Raw genomic sequence first — 12246 nt, forward strand, 5'->3', positions numbered from 1 at the left:
TTATATATATATATATAGAGAGGTTAGTCATATCAATTATATATTATTACATAAAATTATAAAAAGAAATTAATAATCTTAAATGGTGTAATGGTTACATGTTTATTATGCATAATAAAGATCGAGAGTTTGAATCTTGCAAATTATAATGTATATGATAATTTTGTTATTTTGTTTTTAACCGTAATAAGTAAGTAAAAATAATTAAGATTGTTGGTTGACGAAGTGAGGTAATAGAAGTATTATATAGTTGATTGTATATGATAATTTTATTATTTTGTTTCTAATAGTACATTTTGTACCGAAAATGAATTGCTTAAAATTTTATAGACGTTTAAAATAAAGTGGATTAATAAAATGTTTCAATGTATATTTTTTAACAAATATTTATGCCAATCAATATTAATACATATAATCAACTTGTCATAATGAGTCAAACTTGAATAATATTTTAAATTTGAATGCTTCTATCAAATTGCATTAAATCTGATATGAACATTTTTTTTTATATATCTATAATGATATTATTAAAGGTATGTAATTGAAAATAAAAGATAGTGTATCAATGGAAGAGACTCCTAAAGTAAACAAAATATGATACATAACTGATGCATTATATCTATGTTACCAAAAATCACAAATCACAATTATTTACATAATCAATAAATATAAGGAAAAAAAGAAGATAGGAGATCACATATCATCATATATAATCAACAATTATATGGAAAAAAATAAGCTCCTTCCTTTTATATTTAATGTAGTTCATCTTATAAGTAATTGTTTTAATCAATTTATATCATATACCAATTTTGTTTTAGGTTTCTAAATTAATAAAAATCTCATTCTCCAATCATATATACCACTATAAATAGAACATCCATTGTTCCTAAAGTCATCACTTATATCAACAATCATTTACATTATCAAATTAACCAAAATCAATGGAGAAGAATCACCAATTTATTATCGGTTGTGTTGTAATAATGGCTGCAATGGTTCTTCCTAATATTGGTGCCGATGTTGTTTGCCAAGACCTTATCCCTTCATTGCTTCCATGTTTAAACTATTTGACGGCGCCAGGACCCGCACAACCAGGTCCGGGTTGTTGTTCTGCGACTTTAAGTATAGCCGAGATTGCTCTTCAATCTCAAGCCAACCTACAGGGAGTGTGCACATGTTTCAAATCAGTCGCAGACTCGGGTTCCTTCCAAATTAACTTTGGCAACGCGAAAGCCATCACCAAGCTTTGCAACCTCCCCGTTAATATCCCCATCGAGCCAAGCGTAGACTGCACAGCGTAACATATCTTTCTCTAATATTAGACTCAATTAAATATTCTTAAATTTAATATGTTACTAATTTATTAATTCTTTTTTGTAGGCTTACCCTCCCTAAGACTCCTCCATCTTTAGTTCATGCTCCAACTCCAGCTCTATCTCCAAGTTCGGTTCCTTCTCAAGATTTTGATGAATTGTTTCGATAGAAGTTCACACAATCACAACAAATTAAAGTAACACATGCATCTCCATGTGTATTTAATTAATAACTTGATAATGTTATCAAATCCAATATTGATAGTTTGTGTAACCTGGCCTTCTATCCTAATAGATATTATATATTTTTCATTCTTATGAGCTTGTTAAATGTGTTAAGTAATTATATATATTAAGTAGAAAGAAGCATTTTGAAAAAATGAAAAATTAAAAAAAGAAAAACACACGCATTTTTTGTAACAAGAAAAAGGAAGAATACCATGCATGTTGATATAGTAGGGCATGGATGAGAGTTAAAAAAATAAAACACTAGAAAATTGTTAAATAATTACCTTTTTTAATATATATTTAATGTTTTAATGTAATGATTAAAATATTTTGAAATTATAATTTCATTTTTATTTTGTAATAAGAGTAATAATTTTAATTTATATGTATATGTATATAATTTAATTTATTTATAATGGTTAAAATCAATAATAATTTAGAATAAAATATGTAATTTTTTTTATATTATAGTTTTATTTTAATAAATAAATAAAAAAGACAACTTATACTGTTGAAATAATAAAATGTTTGTTTGATATTTTATTAAAAAAATAATTTTAATAAGATTATATAATAAACATGTATATGTCAAATATATTTTACTATGAAAATAAAAAAAAATCAATAAAAAGAAATTTACAGATTATATAGAAATAGAGAAAATTATATTGAGAATTTTATAATTTTAACTGTCTCCAATATATAATACAATATATAGTAGCGAGGTATCATGTTAATTCTTATTTAATTTTTAAAAATAAAAAAAATAAAAAAAATTCTATGGTAATTTGATTATAATTAATGAAAAGATCGATAAACCCTTGTTTGGTTGAGTCATAAAAAGTTATCTACAAATAGTCTAGCCAAAACAAATTAAACACATAACTTGTTTGATTAAGAAAAAAAATATTATTTATTATAAAAATTAAATCACTTAATTTATCAATTAAAATATACTTATTTTATTTTTAATAATCAATCTAGAAAAACTCATTTTTCATCAAACAAACAAGATTTTAAACTAGTAATTTCAAATAATAATAATAAAAATATCACACATAAAATAAGCTCCTATCTTTTTAGTTGTAAAGTTAAAAAATGAAAAGAAAAGTAAATAAAATAGGCCAATTAAACATACTGATATGTGACCAAAATCAAACATTTTACATGTGTCCATCCATAAATATATCAGTCTATAAAAAATAGACCCATCCCATTCCCAAATCCTCACTACTCCCTTCTTCATTTCAATTTCAAATAAATCATAATGGCTGCTCCTTTTTTTTGGCTTTTGTTGTAAAAATGGTTACAATAATAATTGCTCCTATTGCGGCTGACATAAAATGCCAAGACCTTGTTCGTCGCTCCTTCCTTGTTTAGGCTATTTGACCGCGGTTGGACCCGGAACACCGAACGATGACGGTTGTTCGGCAACTCTAAGTATGGTCAATCTTGCAATCCAATCTCAACCAAACCTACAAGGCGTGTGCGTGTGTTTAGAAACAGTACTTGCAAATTCCGCAACTTAATTTCCGAATTAACATGGACAATGCCAAGGCACTAACCAAGCTATGCAAACTTCCCATCGATATTCCTATCTCCAGCACCATCGACTGCGCGACGTATGACTTATATAGACATGCACCATATGGTTACAATTTTTTTTTAGTAATTTAGTTTTTTGATTTCTATTTGATGCAGTTTTACCCTTCCAAAATCATCTTCATCGGCTATAGCAACTTCTCCAGCTTCGGGTTCAAGTCTAGTTTAAGGAGGGATGATTATTAAAGTTTATGATGCAATCAAAATTCAAGACAAATAAGTAGCATGTGGAGAATTTGTTGATCACATAATTCTTTTTTGTTCATGTTCTTAATTTTATATATATGATTGCTGCAATTTGAGTGTTTACAAAAACATTTGGAGTGTTTTGCTGTTGTTTTCACAAAAGAAAAATGTTCATTATTGATAAGGTATTGATTAATTAATTTGTTATTTTAGGGAGGTAGTGTTGTGTCCCCGTGGGTATTGAATTTCAAGAAAAAAAATATATAAAAAGAAAAGAAAAATGAATGGGCTTAACTCGAGTTAATATTGGGCCTTGTTTAAAGATTGGCCTATACAAAAATAGAAAGAGGCGGTGGCTCAGTGGGACAGGACTAAGGTCTTCTTGTTCTCAGATTTAGGTTATTTAAATAACTATAATTATTTAAATTGATGATTTTAATGTGCGTATTTTTTCTTTTAAAAATAATTAAAATAAATTAATATATAATGATAAAAAAAATTAATTTAAAATAAAAGATATTTTAGTTTTTTTTAATGAATTTAGTGACGTGATAAAATAGAGAGGGAGGGATGTGATATATTTTGGTTATGATTATTCAAATAACCACAACAGAACAATTCATTTTTTATATAATAATAAAATTTACTCAAACATTTTACTGCAATAATAAAATATAATATAACAAAATTTATATTAAAGTTTCAGTAATAAAGTATGCAAAGTTACTTAAAAAAAATTGTACATACTATAATAGAATAAGTCTTATACCTAAAGATCAGGAAATTTGAGGAGATCACCCTAAAAAGAGGTCTAAATGCGGAAAGTGAGGGTCACAAATTTAAATAGGGTTGATGACCCTCCTTTTTTTTCTGGTTCCTATTGTGTCACGCATCTTTTCCTTAGGTTGCGTGACGCAATTTTTTATTTTCTTATTTTTCAAAAAAATTTAATTATGAAATTTTTTGGACGAAAATGCCCCAGTTGCGTGACGATTTTTTTTTTTTTTTTTGAAAAAAAAAAAATAAAAAATTTCGGTTGCGTTACGCAAGGGTACAATTGTCATTAAAAAAGAAGGTCACCAGGCAGCGCTATTTAAATTATTCACCCACACAAATGGTGATTCACCCTATCGGTAGGGTCATCTGCTCAAATTTCTCAAAGATTAAACCCTTAATTATATACCTAAACTCTAAACTAATTATATAAATATATATTTGTATAAAAATAAAAGCTTAGTCTTATCCCTTAAACCCTAAACTAATTATATAAATATATATTCATATATTCATATAAAAAATTAATAATATTATTACTTAAAAATATTAATAGTTAAAAATACTCTAAATCATAAACTAATTATATAAATATAAATATATATATACTTATAAAAAATCTTAAATCTAAACATACCTAAATACTAAACTCTTATTCTTAAGCTTTTATACCTTAAACCATTATATATCCTAAACTAATTATATAAATATATATTTATATAAAAAATATAATAAATTAATATAATTATTTGTAAATATTAATAATTAAAAATAATATATATATTTATATAATAAAAGAGAAAATATTTTTTTTTAATAAGTCAAAGAAAAGAAAGAGGGAGAAAATAAAATTTCAAAGTTCAAAGGTCTTGTTTGATAAAAGAATTTTTTGGGTTTTACTTAGGTTTTTTCTAAAAACCCTTGTTTATTAAAGAAATAGAAAAAAATTGGTTTTTAAAATTTAAAGACTAATTTACCTTTTTTAACTTTAGAGGAAATACTTAGGTGAGAGAATGATGATTTAGAGAAAAATGATAAAATTATAGAATAATTTTGGTATTTTACTAGATAAAAGTATTGATTAGATAATTGATACGATGTTTGAGTTTTTGTTTACCTAATTAATTATGTAAATATAATTTATATTCTTAATTAAATTTTAATTTTTAATATGTATATTATTGAATTAAATAATATATAAATATATATATAATATTTTTAAATTTAAAATATATTGTTATACATTCTTTTCTTACTTATTATTATTATTTATTTATTTATTCATTCTTTCTTTCTCTTTCTTTCTGATCATATATATATTATAATTAATTATTAATAAATATAATGATATATTAAAATAAAAATTAATATAATTTTAATTTTAATACTCTTTTTACAAATTTAAATTTTATAAATTATTAATTAAATTTGTAGGTTAAAAAAATATATAAAAAAATTTAATATCAACTATTTTAAAACTGTTGATATTATTGCCTCTATATCAACAGTTGATGATTCTATGTATTCGAGTTGGATGAATCATTCTTGCCTTGACTCCTCAGATACATGAGATGTGATTTGGAGTTTGTAAAGAAGTTTCTCATTCATTACCCTTATGAAGTTAAGACGATTTTCCGCTATCTTATTATATAGTCCTGAAAATCTTTAGTGTCTGTTTTGCTGTCGATGTGTTTTTCCTTCGGTTTTTTCTTTGTGAATTGGTTAGTGCTTCCCGTGGTAACTGTATTAGTAGCTGAGTCAATCGAAAGAAGGGCTTCTGAATTAGCTGAGGGAACCGCCCATCGATTCCTCTATATCAAGAGTGGGCTCTGCCATAATGAATAGGATGTCAAGACTTAGATAGATATTTTTGTTGTAAACACAAGAAGTAAACGGTTTTTAAAGCGGTTGATATAAATGTGGTCAATATCAACTAATATAGATTTAAAGCGGTTGATATTGACCCCTTTTATATTAACTATTTTTAAAATTGTTGGTATTACCCCGTAATATCAACCGTGGAACAAACTATTATTAATAAATTTTAATTCACATATAGGGTGTATAAACTACTCTAAGAAAATACTCTATTCCTCAAAAAAAAAAAAAAAAAAAAAAAAGTTAAGTAACCTAAGTTTATAGATTCTAAAAATAAAAAATACGAAGAAATGAAACTATTGTTTGTTCATGAATATTCATGAATAAGTGAGAATAAGTGAGAGATGATGAAGAAAATAAATGAAGCAACATTTGTGAATAAGTGAAAAAAATAGTGAAAAATAATAATTATATTTATAATATGTATTAAGAAATTAAGGTTTTGATTTTTTAATATTTCTCTTAGATAATATGAGTGACATAGATTTTGGAGAGGGTGAATAAAAGTATTTGTTTTAGACTTTAATATTAAAATAAATAAATATTATATATATTACGAGGTTCAAATAAACTTGAAAATGAATTAAACATTTATTATATAAAATTGAATAAAAATTAACCTTGAGTCGAATTTTGATAGATCATTCATTGATCTCAATTCACTTACTCATTTACATCCTACTAGTACATTCATGATTATTTTGAGATATATTAATTAGTATAAAAAAACATACCAATAAATAAATCGATAATAATAATTTAATATATGAATTAAATGCTATTAAATTGATAGTCTTAACATTCCTAAATGATTGAATAATTTTATTTAATAGTTTTATTTTTCAATATATATATATATATATATTAACATTCCTAAATGATTGAGTAATTTTATTTAATAGTTTTATTTTTCAATATATATATATATATATATATATATATATATATATATATATATATATATATATAAATTCTTTGCAAAATAATTTTTACATTACACTCTGTATCATTTAAAAAAGATAATTTATAATTTTTGATAGTCTGATATTTGAGTTATTCAAATATATAGAGATTAAAAATATAAAATCAAACTCTTAGAAAATTTTATTTGAATCAGGTAATTGTGAATGATATTTTGTTGAGTTGGTTATAGTGTTTTTCTGTGTTAAACCTTACATTTCTATTGTACAATAAAAAATAATTATCAACGCAAAAACACTTTAACACAAATGGATACAATTAAACTGTTTTTAATAAATTTATCAAATAAGTGTCTAAAAATCAATCTTTTAATTTTATTTCGTTTCCTAATATTATATTATATTATTTTTATTTATAACGTCATATTTGTATAATTTTTTTTTTATGTAATTTAACATTTTATAATTAGAAACAATTGGTTTGCACATATAACATATGGCACGATTGTTCATGCCTACTACTCTTCTAAATTTGTTGAACTTTATATCATACTATTAAACACAATACAAATCAAAATCCACACAATGTACATGTATTAGTAGACACTATATTTGTGGCATATAATTTTTAACAATTATAAAAGTATTATTTTACACAAACTATAGAATATATATCCTCGGACAATTTCTAAAATTCAACCTCATGAGATGGAATAATGAATAAATAAGTTCATAGAAAATTTATTTATTTATTTATTTTTAGCAAAAATTAAAGTCTAACTAGAAAACAGAAATAACAATAAAATATTTTTAACAACATTTTTATAATGCTTTATATTTTAAATAAAAGTTATTAATTTTTCATTAACTTTTAAAATGTATAATTTTCTTGAGATAAGTATGAGATATAAGTCAACCGAAAAAGTTAAGTAAACAATAGTTTTCATTTAAATTATATAAATTAGGTAAATTTTGATAAACTTGAATATGCATATATATTAGACAAATACTTGCTGAAAGTTAGAGTTTAAGAATGGATTGTAGGGAGACTATGCAAAATAATCATAAATTTCATAATAAAGTTATGAAAAAACTCTTATTAAATGACTTTTTATGTTATAAGAATAAACAACTTCAACAATGCCTTATTTTTTTTTTATATATTCTTTTTCACTTTGAAAATTTGAAACATATTGATTAAATTTTATAAAACTGAAAAAATACATTTTTAAGTAAACTTAATTTATAAAAGCGGGTAAAGTTGAGCCCAATTATCACGTGTCAATATTCAAAGTCCGGTAGAAATTGGATTATAATAATTTTTCATTAATCTATAACATGAAAAAATTAGTAAAGAATAAAATTATTTTATTAATACATATTTTTTAATAATATAACTTTTTTCAATTATTGAAATATATTAAATTAGCAAAAGTTGTGAACTAAAATATTAACTTTTTATATCTAAGGTAATTATCTTGAAAGAATACAAATGATAAGGATACATTTGCCATTTTTGTTGTTGTTGATAAAATAAAGTAGTAACTCACAAAAATAATAATGTCTTTTATTGCTAATACCGGTATGTGTAATTAAGCAATATTATATATATATTATAAATAAAAACAAAACAAATTAATGTAATTTTTTTATTAAATATTCAGTAATTATTAATATTTAAAAAATAAGAGACTACCAAATAAAAGAAAAATATTTTAAAAAAAGAAGAAGATAATATGCAATAAAGAGAATAAAATATTTAAAACTTAATTAATATTATTATTTATAAAGCCATATTTTTAAATGAGTCAATATATATCTAAATAAAAAGTTTTATAATTAAAAAAAAAACATTTTATAAAGATATATTTCAAAATTAATCAATTTTTAACTAGATATATTCAATTTGTAATAATATATATATATCTAAATGAAAAGTTGTACAATTATGTATGCAAATTAAATTTGAATAAATAAATATTTAAGTTTTTAACTTAATTATTTTATTATAAAATAAAATATTTTAAAATTTATCAATATATATTTCTTTTTGAATAAAATTAATATTTTTATTTATAAATATATTTAGAATTTATTTTATCTAGAATTTATGAAATAAATATTAATCAAATCACATAACAAATATTTAGAATAAAATATTTTAAGATAATGATATTATTTTGAAATATTTAATATGATTAATACTTTTATATATATATATATATATATATATATATATATATATATATATATATATATATATATTCTTTTTATAATTTATTATTAAAATATACAATAATTATTTTAATTAATAAAAAAAATTATTTATAAAATAATTACATAATATTAAGAAAATCATTCACAATTTTAATAATATATTAAAAATAAAATTATATATTATTTTTTTTGATATTTTTAATAAGATTTAACAATTTGAATTTATATATATATAAATTGAAATTATTAATCTTATTTAAAAATTAATTAATTTTAAAATATTTTATTTTATAATAAAATAATTAAATTAAAGTATGAAATATAATGAAATTGCAGTTGTTGGGTGGGTGGCTTTATGGCTAAACTGCTTTGGAAATATGAGTTGTATTAATTAATAATAAAGATATCTACCTGATGTCTTAGTTTCAAAGACATAAGGACAAATATGAACTAAAATTCATTTTTCAGTATATATATTTGACCCCTAACCAAATTTATTTGTCAAATATGATATTTTTCTCACTAATTATTTTAATTAAAATAGATTATATATATAATAAAAATGGTCATTTATAACATAAGAGAAGGTGTCAACAAAGATATCTAAACTAATTTGAGCTATAACAAAACAATGATAATTTATAAGTCCATCCATGTCTAAATTCCCCACATTATCATAAAAAAAGTATTTTAAAAAGGCATCCCAAGAGCAACAACAATTCTTAGCATATTTATTAATAGCAATTAAAACATTATAACTAAGCATGGTGTATCATAGTACATAGTTATATATAATGAAAGGAAATAAAACCCATGGAGACTAGTTGGATATATTATGGGATTGCTTGTGAGGATGGAGACGAATGGGGAGACCTTCAACAGGCCTTGGAGTAGGATCAATTACTATTTTCTCATCCGGTATTTGTTTCTCGATCTTGAATCTTGTCACCAAATTATGAACAAACACGAGCGTTATTTGTCGAGCATACTCACTTCCAGGGCACACACGAGGCCCTCCTCCAAAAGGAAAGAATGTGAAAGGAGCCGGTCCGTTTCCTTCGAATCTTGATGGATCAAACTTCTCAGGATTAGGGAAATATTTTGGATTTTTATGAGTAGAATGGGTAATCACATGCAACTGAAAAATAGTTAGACAAATCGTTATGTTATGTTACGAAACTATGAAAAAATAGTAAGTAGGTATCGACATTTTGATAAGTATGAACTAGTCTAGAATCTAGATCTTACCTTCCATCCTTTTGGCACCAAATACCCATTGTAAGTGAAGTCGGTAATAGCTTCTCTAAACATCCCCAAGGAAGGTGGCATTATCCGGAGTGCTTCATTCACCACATTCATTGAATACTTCATTTTCTTTAGGTCATCCAAAGTAAGCAATTCACCTTCCTTCTTTGACTTTGCAATTTCCAATTGCTCTGTCCAAAAATTTGTTTTTAACAAACATTGTAAATATTCATTTGTCTAAGAGATCCAACATGTCCAAAACAAAATGATTTGAATAACTAGTCTTTCTTAATAAATTTGACAAAATTAAGGTAAGTTCTCTTTGGAAAACTAACATCTAACTAATCTTATAATCAAAGGAACAACTATATATATCCCTTTGGTTCCAAGCCAGCCATCAGTCACATAATGAGATTAAATTTGATAAAATCAATGAGGATCATATATGGTTAGGCATGTATAATAAATATGAACAAATAAAATTTACAATGTGTACCTTTTAAGACCTCATTATACACATGAGGGAGCTCGGCTAGATACAAGGTTACGAATACCAAACCGACATTGAGAGTATGAGTTCCAGCATAGAAAACTCCCAGCATAACACTAGCTATGTCGGAGGCAGTCATGAAGTTATCATAAAGCTCATTACCCTCTATCATATACGAAAGTAAATCGCGGTTCAATTCTTCACTCGTTCGGTTTGTTTCATTCATCCTCTCCATGACCATTTTCTCGATTTCTTTCCTCATAACCTTTGAAGCCTTAATCGCACGATTGAAAGTTGTACCCGGTAAATTAATAGCCATGGAGATAGCACCGAGGGATACATCTCGAAATGACTTTCTTAGCTCTTCCACTCTTTCCTCATCCCGAATGCTTAGAAACATTCGACAAGCCAAAGTAAACGTGTACTTTGACATAGCTGGCGCGACTTTGACTTCATCGCGGTTCCAATCCATCTTCATATGATTCCTCGTAACTTCATCTATTATGGGAATGTACTCTTGAAGAGCTTCTTGTCTAAGGAAACGCAATATGATTTTTCGCGTCTTGGGGGCATCTTCCTTCATGAATTCATCATTGGATTGGGGAAAGATTTTGTTTATTGAATTGGGCCACCAAAGTTGGACCAGCTTGTGTTCATTGGAGAACAAAAATTTGTTGCCCTCAGCCCCACATAGAATAGCCATGTGTTCACCCAAAAGGGATGTCTTGAAGATCCCGGTTGGATTTTTTTCGCCACCATTCCTTTCGTGCTCAAATTTTTCGGGCACGCCACGCCACAATTTGTCGAAATAATCAAGGGTTTCTCCTAAAAAAGGCCAACCTCTGCTTCCTGGTGGGAGTGAAGTCGACGATTTCAAGTTTGGTTTGGTTTTTGATCCTCTAAAGAAAGTGTAGAACACGAAAATAGATGAAAGGAACAATGAAAGAAGCAAGAAGATGTCCATTTTGGAGATAAAAGTTTGCACTGTGATGGAAAAAGGCTGATGGTTGTCTTTTATAATATTGTAATCTTTAATACAAAATCCTTGACAAATATCATGAATCCACATTACCTGCCAAAAAGAGATGAATTAAATCTTACTATAATACATTAGTCGTGATTTAATTTTTTATCTATTTTGATTTCGTGAATCTAATTTTGATTCACATAATTTCTTTTGCACATCTCATTGAGCATTTGGAACCATAAAGATTTCATTTTGTCAAAGAAAAAAGAAGTGAATTTGTAAAATTAAATTATCAATTGTTTTTATAATCTAATCTAAAAATTCATTTACTTTTCACCTAACAAACTTATTTAATCAAATTTTACTTTAATTATTTTTAAAAGTGTTTGAAATAAATAAAATAATTAATAATACTATATTTGT

General features: G+C 24.7%; 2 protein-coding genes across 2 annotated transcripts; one reads left to right on the forward strand and one right to left on the reverse strand.

The window, feature by feature from the left end:
- The first annotated feature begins 986 nt into the window (after positions 1–986).
- Positions 987–1486, forward strand: LOC124925093 (non-specific lipid-transfer protein 3-like). Its single transcript, XM_047465065.1, has 2 exons — positions 987–1300; positions 1384–1486. The coding sequence occupies exons 1-2, from the start codon at positions 987–989 to the stop codon at positions 1484–1486; spliced, it is 417 nt and encodes a 138-aa protein (XP_047321021.1).
- An 8455-nt stretch (positions 1487–9941) lies between these two features.
- LOC124925094 (dammarenediol 12-hydroxylase-like) lies at positions 9942–11820 on the reverse strand. Its single transcript, XM_047465066.1, has 3 exons — positions 10863–11820; positions 10370–10557; positions 9942–10259 (listed from the first exon to the last, which is right to left on the reverse strand). Exons 1-3 carry the CDS (start codon positions 11818–11820, stop codon positions 9942–9944), a joined length of 1464 nt encoding a protein of 487 aa, XP_047321022.1.
- Between the last annotated feature and the right edge of the window lie 426 nt (positions 11821–12246).

The sequence above is a fragment of the Impatiens glandulifera genome, chromosome 2, assembly GCF_907164915.1.
Source record: "Impatiens glandulifera chromosome 2, dImpGla2.1, whole genome shotgun sequence".
Classification (NCBI taxonomy): Eukaryota; Viridiplantae; Streptophyta; class Magnoliopsida; order Ericales; family Balsaminaceae; genus Impatiens; species Impatiens glandulifera.